The 22051-nt window shown below is 41.4% G+C and overlaps 1 protein-coding gene across 1 annotated transcript in view; it reads right to left on the reverse strand.

The window, feature by feature from the left end:
- LOC113406320 (serine/threonine-protein phosphatase 2A regulatory subunit B'' subunit beta-like) overlaps positions 1-22051 on the reverse strand; it is a gene marked incomplete at its 3' end in the record, with an annotated part of 65876 nt that overhangs the window by 32473 nt on the left and 11352 nt on the right. Inside the window, exon 3 of the mRNA XM_026650509.1 lies at positions 18092-18202. Coding sequence (XP_026506294.1) covers positions 18092-18202 — 111 coding nt within the window. The remainder of the gene's footprint in view (positions 1-18091; positions 18203-22051) is intronic.

Genomic DNA, 22051 nt, shown 5'->3' on the forward strand with positions numbered 1-22051 from the left:
GCCAGCTCAACTTAGCCTGCACCATACATTAAAGAGAACTTGGCTGGAATCACAAAAACAGATTGGAAAGTCACTTTGGGGGCTTGCCCTTTTGCTGCATGCATTCCAAAAACTAAATGGGATGGTATGGAAAGAAACAAACCTGTTTAGAGAACCATCTATATAAGCAGCTCCCAATTTAAAAAAAGGCAAACTCCAGAGGAATGTACAGATGCCAGTTTTGCAGTTTTTTCCCCTTGCTTTTCTTTCTGTCAGAAACCACTCACTCTCTAGCCTCAGTGAAGCATTTCATTGAGGGATAAGGCTTATTACACAGCAATTAAATTCTAAGTTGTTCAGCCCTTTACCGGTGAACTCTGTCACTTTAGAGAACATGAGGCAACCGCAAGATAAAACTTCAAACAAACTTGCTGGGATAAGCTGTTGTAAAGCTCATGTTCACAGTTCCATAAGATGAAGCTTCTGTATGTGTCTGAACAATTATCCACATACTGTAGGATTACAGTCATGTAAAATGTTAAAGCAGAAAATATTGAGAAATAAAGTAGGCAAACATTACCACAACTGCATGCTTTTAAAAGAAATTTTGCAGAGATGGCACTTTATAGCAGGAAAGGGAAGATTTAGATATCACATATGAAACTGCTTTATCAGGATGAACTTTTCTTGCCCAAACAAAGGTACTTTAAGTATTGCAAAGACAGCCACACCTTAAAGTAAACATGAACATCATGTTTCAGTAGCAATGCTGCAGTTCAAGATAGCAGTTTTAGACTCCTAGTTTCTGTTTATTGTAATTTAAAAAATATTTTTGGGACTGAGGCTGTTTCAGTTCACAAAATTTCCCTCCTCATTTCTCCACCATCCCGCCAAGTTTATACTTTTTCATATGGTTTTGAAGTAAAAAAAATGCATACATTCTTCATCTCCCGTGTTCTAATGTTTTCTGACTGAAACGGTATTGCTTTAAAATTTCAAATTGTCATAGGTTTACTTTAGCTGTCACTGGGAACACATTCATGTTTAGATACATTTACTTTAAATGTCACCATTATGACTATTTGAGAATGGCATCCTGTTTACTATCTCCATTTAGCTTGTTAAAACTTTCAGCCCTCCCAGCACTGTCAGTACCTCTAAAAAAGTGGACAGACTGTTTGACTCTGTACCTGTGTATAATAGAATGGGTACAGTTAAAATAAGCATTGGGAAAGAGACCTAGAGGTTGTGTTTTTTTGGGGGAGGAGGGTTGGCATGCAGGAAAGGAAATTACTCAGATGCCAGTGTAACAAGGCTTAGATTTAATTCACAAAACCCACAAAAATTGAAAAAGGGCTCTCTTTACAGGATCATAGATCACTGGAACGTGTAACATACAAGTCAAAGACAACAATTTCTGAGGAAAGAATTATGGTTCTAAAGGTAGTTATTTAAGAAAAGCATTATTACAAAGTTAAGTTGTAGTTATGAAAAATGAAAGCCAGGAAATTAAGGTACGGTTGAAAAAGCCTCTAAACAATTGTATCTTTTAGAGTCAGGAAATGCATAGTTAAACAACCTTAACTCTGATCCCATCTATTTTGTACCAACAAATGTATCCAGTAACACCATATAAGAAAGAGTACAAGAGACATGGTATTTAGCGTGGTAGTAAAGCTTACATGATGAGTCCAAATGTCCTCAATCTAGATTGAGATACATGTGTTCGCTTTTATTTTTATTTTATTTTTTTAGTTTAGATGACAGAATATTATTCCTAAATGTTTAATAGAGTATGGATTCATCTAACTGGATAAGGAAGAGACTCTGAAGATTGAGTGAAGACCTCAAATTTCTGTTTTACAACTAGAAAACAAAAAAAGTTTCTATTAAAGCAACAGTAGTACTTGATCTTGGCTTATCAAAAAAGAGAACACTAAACAAATGGTGAATTAAATTATCCTTGACAAATTACTTCACAAAATTCAAGTAATCACAAGGTGGTGAGAGCTAAAAGAACTGTCATGGATTGTCCAAGAGACAAAACAAGTTATATGAACAAATGCCAATTTGTTCTCCAACGAGAAACTGCAGAACTGGAATTAATTTGCAGAATGGACACCATCAAATTAGGCCTGAATAAAGATTGGGAGTGGATGGTTCACTACAAAAACTAATTTCCCCAAGCTAATTTCCCCCTACCGTTAATCACACCTTCTTGTCGACTGTTTGAAGTAGGCCACCCTGATTACCACTACAAAGTTGATTTTTCCTCCTGTTGATAATAGCCCACTTTAATTGAATTGTCTCGTTAGAACTGACCCCCCATTTGGTAAGGCAATTCCCATCTTTTCATGTACTGTGTATATACACATCTTCCTACTGTATTTTCCACCCCATACATCTGATGAAGTGGGTTTTAGCCCATGAAAGCTTATGCCCAAATAAATTTGTTAGTCTCTGAGGTGCCACAAGTACTCCTCCTTGTTTTTGCTGATACAGACTAACATGGCTACCACTCTGAAAAATGCCTATTTGTTAATAATGAAGCACACCAAGTTTCCTTACAAAACCAGTGATTAATTTATTAAACATTATCAACGGTGAGGTGGCAAAATCTGTGGATAACTAAATTTTGTGAGACACAAACTTTAGACCTAAGGAGCTAGCTGAATGAACAACATGATGGGAAGTTAACTGCATTTATCAAAACATGGTTACAGTGAAAGGAACAATCTGAACTATCATTGCTGGGTTCCAATTAATGTGTGTCACTCAGGAAAGATCTTGGGTGTCACTGTGGACAGATCAACAAAAACTTCTGCTTAATCTAGATCAGCTCTCTAAAAGCAACCAAGATGTTAATGTACATAAAGAATTGGATGGAAAATTTTAATCTTTTAACTCTATTAGTCTCTTGGCCTTGGTGATGTCTGGTATTGAGTTCCACAGGTATAAACAGGTATATTTGTATAAGGTATTTACTTTTTATCACATTCAGATTTGATGTCTTTCAGTATCAGTTTCCCTTTTTGTATTATGAGAGAGAAAATAGGAGTATACACACTTTTCTATACTTGTTTGCAGGGAGAATTTCCTCCCTTTATTCAGCAACATTACAGGCCACACATGATATTAATGTGAAGTAGTGAAGGTCAAAACTAACTTGACACTGCAGGTTACATTCCCTATAAACTCATACTGAAGTCCAGAAAATCATCAAAAGCACAGACAAGTTAGTTTGAAGTCTCACTTAATGTTTGATTTAAAATAATGCTGATTTAAAATAATGTAAAAAGAAACAAACATTAAGTTTTAATCACACTTTATCAAGCATCAACAACCCCCTCCTTCCCGCCAGCTTGAACTATTTTAGTCTGGACTCTCCTTTACTTCCCAGCAAGGACTTTAAATACAGAAGGCTCTCCTGCAGCCAAATGAGAGGTTGTTTGCATTCCTGGAATATCTGTTTATATGTGGAAGCCTTGTATCAGCACTAGACTTGGATGCAGGGAGAATAGTTTTCCTCTCTTTAGAAGAAAGTGTAGGGGAGACACAAATATACACACATACATAGAACAGACTTATCAAATTTGCAATAACGCAGATTTCACACTACTGAAGCAATTGAAATGCACTTACTGAAGCACTGAGTTACAGCAGTGCAATTCACAGAAACTAACTGCATCTCAGAGAGGAGTCCCATCACTTCCAGAGAAAATGCATTCTATCTTTACGGGTTAGTATTGTTTCCTATTAATAAGGCCTGGTGTAGTCTGGACAATTTCTGTAGCAAAGTCCCTGGATTTCGTGGCAGCTTCAGATAATAGTTTTAAATAGGCAGTTTTAGTGAATCAAATATTAGAGCAATCAGTATAATAGTCTATATTTATTTTAATATTAAGTTCAATTTTACACTGTCCCCACATTGTGTTTTCAATATATGCACATTTTTGTACTGACTAATGTCTAACTTGTGCACAAATTAGAAGGCAGAACTGGAGGTTTTAGAAGTTGCCCAAGAGAGAGTTGGTGTGCATGAGATTGCAGGTAAACACATTAGGTGGATGTTTCTGCTAAAGAGATCAGTAGTGAAACAATTAATGTTGACAAATTATCAATTTGAGGTTTCAGTGTTACACTATTGAGAGGAATGAGAACTATAATTTCAGGCTCCTTTACAGCCTCAGGAAGACAACACTATGAACAGTGTAAACTGGTCCATTTTTCATAGTCCCCCCCCACCACACACACACACAATGTTAAGCATTGGGGGGGGGAAATTAAATTAAAACAGCTTCTAGAACACAATTCCGTGTCAAATATCACCTTGTTGGAGTGGAACTAGGCTACCACAAGGACTTCCTTGTTATTTATGACCCTCAAATGTGCTCATCAGAAACATGAAAACTAGAAAGAGCCAGACAAACTATCGCGAAATGGAGATGTAGTCCAGTGTGACCATCCAGAGATGTTAATGCAAAACCCACCTCTTTACAAAAGCCTACCCATAAAAAAAACAATCTATGACGACCCACATTTGTAAGCTTGGGTGCTTACCTAAAAAAGGTGAGCACTTATAACTCCCATTCCAAGGACAGAGAGAGAGAGAGAGAGAGAGAGAGAGAGAGAGAAAGCTGAGGCTGATCACTTTCAAAACAAAGCCACTTATTTAGGCGCCCAACTTATGCAGTTTAAAGTTTTCTGCTACAGTCCTTAGTATTTTGTCCAAGTATACTTGGACTAGTTTGTAGGGAAAAACACCACCACCACACTGGTATGGTTTAAGGACCCTGCCAGAGCATAAGAATGCTATTTTGAGGTTTGCCATCAAAAAAGGCATAGTTATAGTCTAGGCTGGTGTCATGCATTATATGAGTTTATGAAGTCCTGCAGACAGATTTAGAAATGTAACTGCTCCTAGGTATACATTTACCTTGAATCACCTTAACTTAAAGCTGATAGAGTAATCTGGTACAAGGAGAGGTATTTTTAAAGTACATGAATGACAACTCTTTATCAGTAGCTACTTCCAACATAGCACCAGCTGTTCAGTGCTTCATCAGTCTGACATGAATTGAATTTTTAACTAATCCTTTCAAAAATGCATTTGTATCTTGGAATTTCACTGGGTTTCCAAAAATAGAATGATTGCTGTATGAAAGTACAACCACCACTTTAATTCAAGCACCACATACTAACAGTATATGTAATTTGGTCCCTCAAATCACAAGATAGTAATTTTGTTTTAATTATAGCAGCAGAACTGTTTCCTGCATGTGTTTCTACCACATTTGTCCCCTCCCTAACAGTCTTAAAGCTCAAAGACAACAGAACAGGAAGGGTTGGAACGTGGACTCCACAACTTTTAAGACCTCAAGACGTCTAAACAGTGGTTAATTGATAGATCACGAAGTAACTGTAAGGGCTTGTCTACACTGGCACTTGACAGCGCTGCAACTTTCTCTCTCAGGGGTATGAAAAAACACCCCCCTGAGCCCTGCAAGTTTCAGCACTGTAAAGTGCCAGTGTAGACAGCGCTCCCAGAGCCAGTGTAGACTGTGCTCCCAGTGCTGGTAGCTCTTCCCCTCGTGGAGGTGGTTTTTTAGCACTGGGAGTGCTCTCTCCCAGCCCTATGGCGCAACTACACAAGCCACGTTAAAGCACTGCCATGGCAGCGCTTTAACATTGCTAGGGAACACATGCCCTAAGTGAGGGGTTTCTAGTGCAGTCCCACAGGGATCTGCTCTCTGGGCTATGCTATTCAATATCTTTATCAATGATGTGGTAGAAAATATAAAATCACTGCTGATAAAATGTGTAGATGACAAAAGCTCATGGTAAATAATGATGAGGGCAGGTCAGGGACAGACCATCTGGAACACCTGGTAAGGTATGTTCATTTGAACATTTGTTTTAACACAGCCAAATGCACGGTCATGCATCTAGGAAACCCCACTTATGGGATGGGGATGTAGCCTGGAAAGCAGTGACAACCAATCTAACATGAGCTCCGAGTGCAACGCTTTAGCTAAGTGGGTGAGAACACAAGCTTTGGATATATAGGCTGGGGAATATCAAGTAGGAGTTGGGAGATTAGTATTATATCTGAATGTAATATTAGTGAGACCATTACTGGAATAGTTGTCCACTTCTGGTGTCCACAATTCAAAAATGTTAAAAACTGGAAAGAGGTAAGAAAAAAGCTTCAAGAAGGATCTGACGTTTGGAAAATATGCTGTCACGGATACTAAGGGTGTGCTATGCTTCTGACCTTTGTACAGCTTTTCAGAAAGCGTATCCTTGTTAGTTATAGGCCTTGACTCCCTGCTCAAAGAGGAGCCCTATGGCTGTTACTCTGAGGCCTGGTCTACACTGGGGGGGAGGAAATCGATCTAAGATACGCAACTTCAGCTACGAGAATAGCGTAGCTGAAGTCGACGTATCTTAGATCGACTTACCTCCCGTCCTCATGGCGCGGGATCGATGGCCGCAGCTCCCCCGTCAACTCCGCTTCCACCTCTCATCCTGGTGGAGTTCCGGAGTCGACGGGAGCGCGTTCGGGAATCAATTTACTGCGTCTAGACGAGATGTGATAAAATCGATCCCCAATAGATCGATTGCTACCCGCCGATCCAGCGGGTAGCGAAGACGTACCCTGAGACTGCATCCCTGCCTGCCGCACCTGTTTCTCACTGCAGCTTCTTCAGCAGATCCAACTGAGCTTGACCCTCCTCCCCCGTTGGAGACTTACTCTCGTGGGAGCTATGCAACCAGCAACTGTTTGCAGGGACAAAAGACAGCCTTTATAAAATAAACTGGCATTTATTAGTCCACTGGAATACAGTATTTATGGCTTTGGGTTAAAATGATCAAGCGAAACTAAAAGTCTTCCATCTGGCTTGCCAGCATCTCCTTGTTTAGTTAGCGGGGTCTCATTTTGCCGTCATCAGGAAGGCAGACCGCACGCTTGCAGCCAACCTTCCTCACCTTGCCCACCCATGTGAGACTGAATTACCATCAACTGTGAGAACAGGGCTCTTATCAGCATTTGCTAACACTTCAGAGTCCTTTGTTTCAAGTGTCAGTCATGCTGTTTTCACATGTCCTCCCCCTGCCTGGGAAGGGTGGAGTTGTGGTCAGACATGTAATTTGACTGTCCACATCCAAAAAGTCCCCTTGGTTGGCAGCTGTTACGAGTTAATGGTCCAACCATTGGTCTTTCAGTGCATCTCCAAGGTAGCTCCATTCACATTTTGACAGATCTTGATAGTCCATTCATTCCAATTCCAGCATGTCTACGTGACCTAGTCATTTGATCTCTTATTCCCCTTGTTCCTGGGAAGAAATTAATCCTTTCATACCCAGTAGGTAACAATACAAAAGTGGTTGGGTAACTGAGTAACATATTTTTTAATAAAAATACAGAAATTTCTCACATTCTCCACACTTGCCTTTAAAGAAAACCTAAAGAAGCTCAATCTCTTTAGTTCAGGCAAGAGAATGTAATACAAATCACAAAACTAAAAGTACCTATATTGGGACGAGACTTCAATCCTAAAGGAAAAAGGCATAACAAGATTCTATGGTTGAAAACTGAAGTTATACAAATTCAGACTAGAAATAAAGTGCACATTTTTAATGGCAAGGGTAAATAACCACTGAAATAACTTACTTACATATGTAGTGGATTCTCAATTATTTGAAGTATTGATATGCAGACTTCCTAAATGATATGCTATAGCTCAAGCAGAAATTTTGACTTAATGCAGCAATTACTGGGTAAGATTCTTTGGCCTTGTTATGCAGGAAGTCAGACCAGATGATTATAATAATCCCTTCCGGCCTAAAAAAAAGGAGGATTCTTTAAAAGAAGATTAAAAAAAGTTTGTTACAAAGGCAAGAAGCACATAGTGATTAATGTTACGCTAACCAATGAGACAAAAATCTAATACATCAAGCATCTTCAGCATAGCTATTTAGACTAATTAACCCTGAAAGCAAGTTCACTATGGAAAACAAACCGCAATAAGAAAAGGAAGAGAAAAGTTTACTCACTAACCCCCTCAGTTTAACCTTCTTAACCCTCTCACAGCCACATCTAGAGTAGCAAACAAGTCACGTTTAAGACTATAAAAGCATAATAGTAAAAACAACGAGGAGTCCTTATGGCACCTTAGAGACTAACAAATTTATTTGGGCATAAGCTTTCGTGGGCTAGAAACCACTTCATCAGATGCATAGAATGGAAATTACAGTAGGGAGGTATAAATACACAGCATATGAAAAGATGGGAGTTGCCTTACAAAGTGTGGGGGGGGGGGCGGGCTAACGAGCCAATTCAATTAAGGTAGAAGTGGGCTATTCTCAACAATCACTTTTGTAATGCTAATGAGGCCAATGTAATTAAGGTGTGCCATTTCAAACAGTTGACAAGAAGGTGTGAGTATCAGCAGGGGGAAATTAGTTATTCATCCACCCCCAGTCTTTATTTAGGCCTAGTTTGATGCTGTCCAGTTTGCAAATTAATTCCAGTTCTGCAGTTTCTCGTTGGAATCTGTTTTTAAAGTTTTTTTGTTGAAGAATTAGCTAACAGTAACTATCATGGTTTTAAACACTAGCGCAGATTTGGTTTAACACTTTTGAAAACATGTTTACTTATTGTCAATCCTAAACTCACCCCCAGGGCTCATCACAATCAACAGTTTTTCTACAGCAAAATAGAGAAAAGAGGCACTGAGGCATTTGGGGCCACACAGTTTTGACTCCACATGCTCAGGGCCAAAAGACAGCACTTGCATGGCCTCAACAGGTTTTGCTTCTGAGAAGGTTTCTGAAGTTCAGTGGCAGTAAGGGAAGGGGCAGCTCCAACAAGCAGAAGTATCCACAATCCACTAGTAACTGATCATAAATGGCAATCACAATGTAATTAAATTTAACATCCTTGTAAGGGGGAAAATACCAATGAAAGCCACCAAAGTAGCATCTAAACATCAAAAAGAGGAACTGCATAAAAATGAGGAAACTAGTTAAATGGCAATAAAAAGGAACAGTAACAAGAGTGAGATGCCTGCAAGCTGCATGGAAACTGATTAAACACACCATAATAGGGGCTCAAAGTAAATGTATCCCCCAAATAAAAAAAAGAAGTTAAAAAAAGACCAAAACAATGTCACTATGGCTACACAGAGTTAAAGAGTAAATTAGAGATAAAAAGACATCCTTTAAAAACTGGAAGTCAAATCCTACTGAAGAAAATAAAAGGAACAAACTTTGGCAAGTCAAGTGTAAAAGTACAATTAGGCAGGCCAAAACAGAACTGAAGAACAACTAGCAAAAGACAAAAACTAAACGCAAAATTAATTAAGTACACCAGAAGCAGAAAGCCTGCCAAACAATACTCGAATGGATTCTGAGCCAAAAAATGAAAAATTCTGCACCAAAAATAAAACTCTGCGCACAATATTTTAAAATTCTGCAAATTTTATTTGTCAAATAAATGTGGAGGCTCCAGCATAGTATTGGGGAGCACAGGACACTGGCAGCACAAAGATCACTGTGCAGATCCCACACACACACACTCGGGGACATGGACTCAGCAGTGAGGCTGCACCCAATCGTGACAGTGCAAAGATTGGGCCCGCCTCAGAAACACCCAAGAGCCCTGCCCCTCCATGCCAGGTGTACCAACTGTGGGAGGCAGGCTCAGCAAAGCAGGATCCAAATATGGAAGGGCTTAGCATGGGGGGATCCAGGTGTGGGTTGAGAAGGTTCTGCATGGGGCAATCTGGGTCCGGGTGGCTCAATGGGGGATCTGGGTGCGGAGGGGACTGAATGCAATGGTAATAGGACTCTGCAGGGGGGGTCCAGGTGAAGGTGGTTGGGTCTCAGCAGGGGGGATCTGGGTGTGAAGGGGGATAGAGCTTAGTGGGTGGGTCTGGGTGTGTGGAGTTCGGGGGTCCAGATGCTGGGGAAGTGGGGCTCAATGGGGTGGGAGAGAAATCTTCAGGGGACCTAAATTCTGCACATGCACAGTGGTGCAGAATTCCCCCAGGAATAAAACAGTCAGTGGGGCCAATGGACAATGAATGTACTAAAGGAGCACTCAAGGAAGACAAGGCCACTGTGGGGAAGGTACATGAATTCTTTGCATCAGTCTTCACTGCAGAGGATGGGAGGGAGATTCCCACATCTGTGCCATTCTTTTTCGGTGACAAACCTGAGGAACTGTCTCAGACTAAGGCATCAATAGAGGTGGTTTTGCAACAAGTGGATAAATTTAACCATAAGTCAGACCAGACAGCATTTACCCAAGAGTTCTGAAGAAACTCAAAATAGGAAATTGCAGAACTACTAACTTTGGTGTAAAAAGAACATGAGTACTCGCTTAAATCAGCCTCTGTACCAGATGACTGGAGACTATCTAATGTAACACCAACTTTTTAAAAAGGCTCCAGAGGCAATCCTGGCATTTACAGCCAGTAAGCCTAACTTCAGTAACAGACACATTGGTTGAAAATTATCAGACACACAGATGGACATGATATGTTGGGGACAAATCAACACTGCTTTTGTAAAGGGAAAGCATGCCTCAATCTACTGAAATTCTTTGAGGGGGGTCAATAAACATGTGGTCAAGGGTGATCCAGTGGATATAGTGTACTTGGACTTTCAGAAAGCCTTTGACAAGGTCCCTCACCAATGGCTCTTAAGCAAAGTACGCAGTCATGGGATAAGAAAGTCCTTTCCTGGATCAGTAACTGGTTAAAAGATAGGAAACAAAGGATAGGAATAAATGGCCAGTTTTCACAGTGGAGAAGGTAAATAGCAGGGTCCCTCAAGGATCTGTACTGGAACCTGTGCTGTAAAAAGGGTTAAACAGTGAAGTGGCAAAGTTTGCAGATGATACAAAATTACTCAAGATAGTTAAGTCCAACACAGATTGTGAAGTCACAAAGAGATCTCACAAAACTCGGTGACTGAGCAATAAAACAGATGAAATTCAGTGTTGACAAATGCAAAGTAATGCACACTGGAAAACAATCCCAACTATACATACTAAATTACAAGATCTAAATTAGCACTCAAGAAAGATCTTAGAGTCATTGTGAATAGTTCTCTGAAAACATCTGTTCAACATACAGTAGCAGTCAAAAAAGCAAACAATGTTCTGAACCATACAAGAGAGAAAATAAGATAAATCCATGGTACACCCACACTTTGAATATGGTTGCCTCATCCCAAAAAAGAGATTGGAATTGGAAAACGTACAGAGAAGAGCAACAAAGACAAATTAGGGCTATATAGCAGCTTCCATATGAGGAGAGACTAAGAAGACTGGGACTGTTCAGTTTGGAAAAGAGATGAATGGGGGAAGGATCTGATAAAGATCTATAAAATATTGAATGGCGTGGAGAAATTGAATAAGGAAGTGTTATTTACCCCTTCAAATAACACAGGAACTAGGGGTCACCCAATGAAATGAATAGGTAGCAGGTTTAAAACAAACAAAAGGAAGTACTTTGTCACACAATTCAGTCACCTGTGGAACTCACTACCAGAGGATGTCATGAAGGCCAAAAGTATAACTGGGTTAAAAAAAGAATTAGTTAAGTTCATGGAGGATAGGTCCATCTATGTCAGGGATCTCAAACTCAAATCACCACGAAGGCCACATGAGGACTAGTACATTGGCCTGAGGGCCACATCACTGACACCTTTTCATATAAAGGTACAAAAGCCCCAACCCCACTGTCCCCGGCCCCACCCCCACTCCACCTCTTCCATAAGGCCCCGCCCCTTCCTGTCCCCATTCCAACCCCTTCCCCAAAGTCCCCACCCCAACTCGCCCCCTCCCTACCCCTATTCCAACCCCTTCCCCAAATCCCCACCCCTGTCCCGCCTCTTCTCCACCTCCTACCCTGAGCACGTGCGGTTCCCCGCTCCTCCCCCCAGAAAGCGCTAAGCACCGCCAAACAGCTGTTTGTCTGCGGGAAGTGCCTGGAGGTAGAGGCAGAGGAGCGGGGACGCGTCGCGCTGGGGGAAGAGGGGGCGACGGGTGAGGGGAGCTTGGCGGCTGCAGGAAATAACCCCGCGGGCTGTGTGTTTGAGACCCCTGATCTACGTCTATTAACCAAGATGGTCAGGGTAATTGCCCAGTTTTGTTCATTCCCTCTGAAGCATCTGGCACCAGCCACTGTTGGAATACAGGATATTGGGCTAGATGGACCACTGGTCTGACCCAGTATAGCTGTTCTTATGTAAAAACATGCCCTTTAGATAGTCAGTTGGTTACTATGCACTAAATCAGAACTGAAAATTTTATCCTTATCTATCAGCTGAAGGACTGCAAGCTAGTCTTATTTAACAATGCAACAACACTTCCTGCTGAACTAACTTCTGAGAAGCAGTTCATAGTAATTTAACTATTACAGTATGCTCCCATTTACCTAAAACTCTATTACCCCAACTTCCACATTAACTGAATCACTTTTGTCTCACACCATGAGATACTTATTGCAGAGGTAATGTGTCTCATGATGGGGGACAACGCAAAGATTCGGACAATGCAGATGTTCGGATAATAGAGGAGAGGCCCCCGGCCAGGACTGCAAGGAGGAGAATGACAGGCTCCGGGATGCAGGAGTGACCACTCTACTGCTGACTGGTTCCTAGGGCACCACAGGAAGCCCTCCGTAGAAGACAGTGAGCAGGGCTGCGACTGCAGTTCTGCTGAGGACTCCCTATGATGCCACAAGGCTTGTGACACCTGATCCCTGAAGGCACGAGGTGGGCAAGGAGGAGGCTGCAGTCGTGGTGGGGCAGAGACCACCAGCCAGGACTGAGGAGGACAAACCTCCAGCTGCGGATACCTCACTGCTGAATAGTTCCTGCCCTCTCAATTATCCAAACTCCCAATTACCCAAATAAAATAAGTGTCCCCCATGCTATCTGGATAATTGGAAGTATATTGTATAGATAAAGGGGTGCATTACATAATTTTCATTTTCTAATTAAGCTAGAATCTTAAATTTGGTACCCTTCATTATGAACTGAAGAGTATAGGGGGAAAAAGTAATTTGACATTTTCCCCAGATCAACAAAGTTTTTACTTAGTGCAGTCATTTGGAACATGAGGCCTCCAATTTAGAGAAATTAAGATCACCTGATATTACCAATTCTATTTTATGGATTTCAGCTAAGAAAACTGTTTGAAGTGACAAGTGTGGCACAAGCACAGATATTACAGACATGTCCACCCAAAAGGATTACAGCTTTATTATAACTTGAGCACACAGCGACTGCTATAATTAAAGGCTGTCTTTGTGCTTGCATTCTGAAGGACCATTTTTGTTGTTTGAAGCTGACCAATCATTGATGTTGGAATGAATCGCTGATTTCAGGAGCAGCACTTTTTTGGAGATTTGAGAGGGACATTTTTACAGCTTAACAGCATCTAGCTTTTGACAGGACAATTGTGGTATCCATTAGTTCAAAATTTAGCTTTAGCAACGCTGGAGGAAGTTGAATATATAATTTAAAACAAGAAATGATTAGTTCATGTTAAGTAAGGAGCTAAGTTTTTCTGATTCCAATTTAATATGTTAAATGTTTTGGGTTAGATTGGGTAGTTAGGGAGCAACCAGTCTTCATTTTGCTCTCTTTGATCTAGTTCAGGGGTCGGCAACCTCTGGCACGTGGCTCACCAGGGCCGGGCCAGTTTGTTTACCTGCCGCGTCAGCAGTTCGGCCGATTGCGGCTCCTACTGGCCGTGGTTTGCTGCTCCAGGCCAATGGGGGAGGCGAGAAGCCGCGGCCAGCACATCCCTCATCCCGCGCCGCTTCCCACAGCCCCCATTGGCCTAGGACGGCAAACCGCGGCCAATAGTTGCTGACCCCTGATCTAGTTATTCATTTAAATTCATTGTTAGCATTTTCCAGTGACTGCAAACCACAACAGTAGGGTAAACAGGAAGTGTCCAATCCTCTAAGTTAGTTATGGGTTTAATTATTGGACCAGACAGACCTGGTGTATACCTGTGAAACTTCATGAACTTAAATAAGTTGCATCCAACTTCCAAAATCCGTATTTGTCCTATGCCTAAAAAATTCAGGTGAACTATTTTCTGGAGAAAGCTAATGATACTTCTGGAATTTTACTTATTTTCATCTGTGAAGATTCCAAAAAGCAGCATAAGAATGGGTGTAGAAGAGTACATCAATATTTAAACACTAATAAAATTAGTATTTAGAAAATTTAGAGAATTTTTAAAAGTCTTATAAAAATTTAGCGGCTGGTTTGGAACATGGCTAATTGGAAGGCGGTGTTTTTTGTTTGTTTGTTTTAAAAAAAAACATTAACATGACTAAAGAAACATGCCTAATCAGAATTAACTTTCTGGTTACCAAGATGAGGAGATATGAAAAATTCTCTGTTCCAGGGTCATACGTGCAATGAGTGAATAACAAAGGAATACTGCATAAGAAACAGTAAAACAGAAGAGGTAGGATAGTGAATGAATAATTCAGTGTCTCTTATAACAAAAATTGATACTTGGTTCTTCAGTCAGACAGACAATGCTTCCTTTCTAAGTTGTTCTGTATAGTATACATTAAGAGTGTCACAAGACACCAATGGTACACCAACTTGCCTCAAGTGCAATCATTTCATTACTGCAGTTGAGGTACTGATACGCTGTTCAGAGGAACATTGCTTAGCTACATTTTTCCAGATCTAAAAAGGAGATTTTATGGCAGCCCCTTCCTCCCATGGAGCCAGAAAAGATCTTTATATTGAATGTATCAGCACTGATAACCCTCTCACAGTACATGAGGTGGTATGACACTATCAGAAAACAGCACCATCTTTTCAGGAAAGAATACCACAGAAGTGTATGTTTGATGCAATTATATCTATGGTCTCTGGAAGACTAAAGAGCCTGTTGTGCTTTTAAGCCAAAGCCCTGAATTGGTAGCCATGTGTATGAGCCTCCGGGAGGCTAGTGTTGTCATTTCTATCCTTATTTAGTATTTGCATTCAGGGGAATGAAAGTACTGGGCTTTGCCCAGTCCTGTACAGGAGCACAGGGTGGTTTCTTGTGCAGTATAGTGATGGCACAACTGGCACAGGACAAAGGACCATCCAGTCTTAAGTTACAGTTCACTAAACACAAAATATGTTTAAATTTACAAATAAATCAATACCACCACTGAGGCTGTACTACATAGTAACACTGTTATAGAGAGCAATACAAAGGCAGACATGCTGCATCCCAGTCTCTGCAGTTATGTTTTAGTGTTCATGTACAATGATTTTGGGGCTCAGTCTGTACAGCTTGTCACAGATCTGGCTGGGACATCATACAATAAGGATTTATAGTTCAAATTCTACAGAACTGTCATTATGTTTAAATTTTAGCAAAATCTATGCAGCACAAGCAATGGCAAATTTCTTACCTGATAGTTTACTCTGTATTAGCAGCTTCTCTCCTTATTCATCTCTAATAGGTTAATGCCACCTACCTATGTAATTCAGAGACTATCCAGTGTTGTTGCTGGAGGCTCCAGGATTTATGCCCTGGTCTTCAGATTAGACCACTAAGAGTTCTCCCAAAGCTGAAGAAATGCTCCAGCTACCCATTAGCATTAAGACAACAACTTGACATAATGTATTAATTAACCTTAAGACAATTATATGTCTCTCTCTCTTTAGAAAAAAATTCAGTTTGTATTTTGTTCATTTACCAAACTACTAGATGGGTGGAATGAGATGAGAAATGAAGCTAATACCAATCAATCAATAAATAAAAACAAACATTTTTTCTTCTCCCCATTCTGGTCCCACCTGCTCTCCTCATTCTCACTAATGGGAAGCAGTGACCAGAAAGCAGTGAATCACAGAAGCAGGACAACAAGAAGCAGTATAGTAGAGTAATAAGTAGGAATGGAAGTTCCCCCATATAAAGCAAGGAATTATGTGGGAACATTAGGAGCCTCCTACAAAAGGATGCTGCTGCAAAGGAATGGAACCTTACTTGCAAATCTTCCTCAGACAAGGTCATATATTTAAGACTGCTGTAAGGCATTTGATTTGGTACTTCATAATATTTTGATAAAAATAGAATGGTATAAAATTAATGTGGTCCACATTAAATGGATTAAAAGGTGCCTAACTTATGATTTCACATTTACAGTTACATTTTGAGATCTATCACTAAGTGGTGAGTTCCAAGTGGGGTCCCGCACAGATCAGTTCATGGTCCTACACTATTTAATGACTTGAAAGAAAACAAATCATCACTGATAAAATTTGAAAATGACATAAAAATTGGGGAAGTGGTAAATAAAGGAGATTACTGATACAGAGCAATATGGATCAGTTGGTAACGTGGGGGCACAAGCAAACAGCATGCATGTATACAGCTAGGAACAAAGAACGAAGGCCACAGCCATCCTTACAAGATGGGGGATTATAGCCTGGGAAGCAATCACGCTGAAGATGTGGGGTTGTGGTGAACAATCAGCTGAACGCAAGTTCGCTGTGTCCAAAAGGGCTAATGTGAGAATCTTAAGTAGTCTGACCACACCAATGAAAGAAATTTCCTGGCTGAGTTCTGCATGGATACCAAACTGTATCAGAGGCTAATGGAAAAATCTATGCAGAACTACACTTCTGTTCTGATGCCCTGGTTGTTAATTATAGGTATTCCTGGTTCAGATGAAGGAGTCCCTGCTTCAGGAAATCTGGTCTTTTCTGCTGGTGCAGTGAGAGCTCCTGGACTAGCTTGCAAGTCCAAAGTGCATTTTGAACCAGTTGAGGACTAGGAGGAGGACTTAAACGCTTCCTTCTTTTTTCTATCCTTTATGTAAATTGTCTGGAAAGGTAACAGATTGTTCTCTGTCAAGGATGTTATTTGCATTGCCACGGAAAAGCTTTGACCCCTATTACTCCCCAGTTTTGGGAGAGATATAAACACTCATACCTTAATTATAAGCTAACTTCTAACCGAAGGTAGGAGGAAACTTCCCTTGTGAACACCACAGTTGCCTGCTACATGATTTTTCCACCTGTTTCTGAAGCAACTGGTACTAACCACTATCAGACAGAATATTGGACTTGATGGATCACTGGTCTGATCCCATTTGGCCATGGTTTTAGGGGTTTTGGGGGTGCAAGGAGGTTGGTTCAGACATCAGATACAGCTGCCCAAATGAACTGAAAGTATGTGTACCCAGATTCTGGAATTTGCTTCTCCTCTGCAATGCTTGCTTTCATAGTGAGTATGCAAGGATTAGAGTAAAAAAAAAAATCAGGTTAACTTTCATCATGTGGTTTGTACTTGCCTTCCCACAGAGGGGCATTCAATGTGATTTGAATAAAATACCTAATTTTGTAGGGAACCCTGTGCTTCTTCCCCCAGGGAGTTGAGAACCCAGTTTGGTATCTGGGGGGACGGGGGGGGTTGTTATGAATCCTTTCAGGGTTTCCTCCCCTCCAGCCCAGGTCGGTTGCAGGACTTACCCCCTTGAGCTAGCCAGATAGTGTGCTTCTCATCCTTAGATTATCTTCCTAAAATGTTCAGAAGCTTCTGATTGGTCTTTTATGTTGAGTCATGCTCCTTGGGGCAAGAGGTGAGACCCAACATACTGTTCCAACTGAGACCCATGCTCCGGCAGCACAAGGGTTGTCTGGCTGTGAGCAGGTAGGGCACAATACATCCTCCCTAAATTGCCTAGGGAGGTTGTGGAATCTCCATCTCTGGAGATATTTAAGAGTAGGTTAGATAAATGTCTATCGGGGATGGTCTAGACAGTATTTGGTCCTGCCATGCGGGCAGGGGACTGGACTCGATGACCTCTCGAGGTCCCTTCCAGTCCTAGAATCTATGAATCTATGAATCTCTGTAAAGTCTGTAAATGCTACCTCACATAGATTTAGCTCAGTGTTTGCAGGCCAGCTCTGCCATGCCCAAATGGGGGCAGAAGAATGCCTAAGAGATGCTGCAGCATTGAATTATTGAAGCCACCCTGTTACCAAAAACCCAAACCAAGGGGGTAAGGGGAGAAGAAACATACATTGCTAATGTACAAAAATGAAGAAGAAAATGAACTACCTGCTGCTGGAGGCAGAAAATCTGATGACCTGAGCTGAAGGGTGGGGACTTAGTTCTGGTGCATCCACCATCATTGGAACAACTCCAAATTCCATAGATGGGGGCATTAACCTGTCAGTAATGAATAAGAAAAAAAACTATGCAACAGAAGTTGTCTGACATTAAAGTACATTTCTGAAACTGCTGTACATGGTTAAAAACTAGAATAATGTTTTTGCCAAAAAATACTGCATTTTAGTTTTCTTCCTGTTTTACATTTGCTAGAAACATAAAATACTTATTTGGCACTGCTAAATCGGTATGAGCACACATATAACTGGGGCAGACAGTAAAATAAAGTGTCCCCCCCCAAGAATAAATTTGGGGGGTTTCAACAGCTTTCCAACAGTGTAATGGATATAACTGACCTCTTTCAAAGTTACAATAGGTGATCAAATTGTAGTCTGACACCAATTTCTTCTAGTAAATGCTATTTTAAGAACTTATTTTTTAAACATACAAAAGCAAAAACAAAGGAATGCAACAAGCATGCAATGATACAATCATCATCAACATCAGGACAAAGGAATGTCTATTCTAGATAGGTTTTTATACTGTACTCATCTGAGAGCATTCCAGTAGCACATTAAGCAAGACAGCTGTCACCTGTCGGATCTCATCCTCTCACCAGAAGCAGCATATGTAGTGAAGCATCTTGTTTTGGTTAGCAAAATTGTATTAAAGTTAAAAAAAAAACACTATGCGTTTATATTCGAGAAGGCAAGGTAAAAAAAAATGTGCCTTGTACTTGGAGGGTAAAGTGGTAAGGTTCGTGGGGGCCTTAGCTCTTGGGAGAATTCATTCCAGTTTCAGATCGCCCTCCGAGAAAGTTTGGTCTCCCACACAGACAAGCTTTACCCTTATTGTTGCGTTCCATTGTGTCAGAGGAGCGAAGCTGCTGACCATGGTCTTTTTACCAGAGCTTAAGATGAACGTTTAAGTATCTTGGGCCCAGGCCATGGGGTGTATTGAAGATAAGGACTGAGACCTTCAACTTGATTCAAAATTCTGTGGGAAGCCACTGTAGAGAGCAGAGTATGGGTGTGATGTGCCTGTGCTGCTGAGGAAGCATACTGCAGTGTATATATTAGTTGGAATTTGCTAAATACTGAAGGTTTCATGTCCAGGTATACTACATTGCTGTAGTCCAGCTGAGAGGAGACAAAGACATGAACAACTGAGGCCAGGTCGTTGTCCAACAGGATGTGGCAGTCTCCTAGCCAACCAGAGATGTTATTCATGAGTGTTACTCATGGCTGTTGCTATGTGAGAGCTCAGTGTCAGCAAGGAATCCAAGAGTAATCCTAGACCATGGACTGAATTGACTAATTGTGGATGTGAACTTCAATCAAAAGAGAATGCACCGTGGCTGAAAACTCTGCCCACCAGCACCATCTCTGTTTTGCTTAGGTTTAGCTTCATCCAGCTGCTGTTCATACATGAGCTGAACTCATCCAAACACTAGGCCTTCTTGGTGGCAGTGATTTGGGCATATGTGGTGAAGGATAAGATGAGCTGTGAGTCATCTGCATATTACTGGCACTTGATTCCATGTTGTCTGACCAGTTCACCTAGTGCAGGGGTGGCCAACCTGAGCCTGAGAAGGAGCCAGAATTTACCAATGTACATTGCCAAAGAGCCACAGTAATACACCAGCAGCCCCCCATCCGCTCCCCAGCACCTCCCACCTGCTGGCAGCCCCCACTAATCAGAACCTACTCCACCTGCCCACTGCAATCAGCTGTTTCACGTGCACAGGAGGCTATGGGGGGAAAGGAGGAGGAGCGAGGGTATGGCAGGCTCAGGGGAAGGGGCCTTGAGACAGAGCAGGGGGGTGAGCAGTGAGCACCCCCCAGCACATTGGAAAGTTAGCATCTATAGCTCCAGCCCCAGAATCAGTGCCTAGGTAAGGAGCCGCATATTAACTTCTGAAGAGCCACAGGTTGGCCACCCCTGACCTAGTGGTTGCATGAAGATGTTGAAAAGGACTGGAGAGAGAACTGTCCTTGTAGAACTCTACAAGTGAGGGGTCTAGTGGTGGAGATGCAGTTTCCCATCACTACTTGTTGGGTGAATCCCTCCAGGAAATATTCAAACCATTTTAGTGCATTACTCTGGACCCCACCATCTCTCTCTCAGGCGATACAGCAGTATAACATGGTCATGTGTTGAATGTGGAAAAGAGGTACAGGAGGATGAGAATGGATGTCTGTTCTCTATCCACTGACTAATCATCCATTAGTTCCACTAAAGCAGTTTCAGTTCCACGTCCTGGCCTAAATCCAGACTACTCCAGGTACAGAATGGTAGCTTCAGTTAGATGAGCTTGTCGTTGGCTTTTTGTTAGTTTCTCTGTGAGCTTGCTCAGGAATAGGAGGTTTGACACTGGGAATAGTTGGCTAGGTCTAAGTATCCATGGTGGGGTTCTTCAGCGTTGGTCAGACTATTGCATGTTTGAAAGAGGAAGGGAAGAGTCCTTCTCTGAAAGATGCATTGGCTATTTTAGTCTTAAGTGGCACCCAGTTATTCATGACTCTCTTTCAAGAGCCAGGAAGGGCATGGGGTAGATTCACAAGTCTTGGGTCAGGACTCTTTTTAGAGCACCCAGAACGTCTTCATGAGTGAATGTACTATACTCTGGGAATGCAGGGGAGGCTGTTGGTTGGTGGTTTCAGGCAGAGAGAATCCATGCTGTTTGAGAAGACTACCTGCATACACATGACTATTTCAGTAAAGTTGGTCAATAGTTATTTGCAGTGCTTAGTAACTCAGCTCTGATACAGGTTATAGGCATTCAGGATTGATGAAGCAGTTTACTACCCTGGATAATTCCTTGGGGCAGGATTTGGGCAGCTTCAATGGCGGTTCAGTAAGAGGATTCTCTTGGGAGCATAATATAGCCTGGTGCTAGGGACGTGCCTTTTGTTGCCTGAGAAAATCTGCTCAAGTTTGATCAAGTTATAAGTCACCTGTACACTGAATGAGGCAGGGGGTCCTGTGGGAAACCGTGATCATGGAAATTAAAGACAATCATAATGCGCACGCGCACACACACACACACACACACACACACACACACACACACACACACACACACACACACACACACACACACACACACACACACACACACACACACACACACACACACACACACACACACACCCACCCACCCCCACGGGCAAAATTAAAGTGGAACATGCAACCTTAATTCTGGCTTTTCTTAACCTTTGAGTACTTGACTTTTCAACCTTAACATTTCTTTAATATAGCGTTTGTATAGTTGTATTGAAGCTCAAGACTACATGTATGATACATGAAGGTGGGGGAGAGGGAAGTAGCTCCCTTTGATGGACACCCAGCCAGCCAGCTAGCTGTAAAATCCCTTTGGGTCTGCTTGCTTTACCTGTAAAGGGTTAACAAGCCCACAGGTAAAAGAAAAGGAGTGGGCACCTGACCAAGAGAGCCAATGGGAAGGTAGAACTTTTTAAAATTGGGAAAGAAACTCTCTCTGTCTGTTCTCTGGGCTGCAGGGACAGAGCAGCAATGCTATAAGCAGGAATGCTGTGTAAGGTTTGAACCAGGTATGAAAAATTATCTTCCATACCTAGAAGTAATTATTTGGATAGGGAACATTTAGATAAGCGCGATCAGGTTTATTCTTTATTTTGGCTTGTGGATCTCCTCTGTGCTAACCCTTGTTTCTTTTTTTTTTTTTTTTTTTGCGCTTGTAACCTTTAAGCTGAACCCCCAAGAAAGCTATTTTGGGTGCTTAATATTTGGAATTGCTCATTTAAAATCTAGCAACAGCCTAAGTTCCAGATGTATTTATTTTCTTTTTGTTTTAATCAAATTTACCTTTTTCAAGAAGGAATTGGATTTTTGGTGTCCTAAGAGGTTTGTGCATATGCGGTTTGATTA

The sequence above is a fragment of the Terrapene carolina genome, unplaced genomic scaffold (assembly GCF_002925995.2).
Source record: "Terrapene carolina triunguis isolate 2854851 unplaced genomic scaffold, T_m_triunguis-2.0 Scaffold25, whole genome shotgun sequence".
Classification (NCBI taxonomy): domain Eukaryota; kingdom Metazoa; phylum Chordata; order Testudines; family Emydidae; genus Terrapene; species Terrapene triunguis.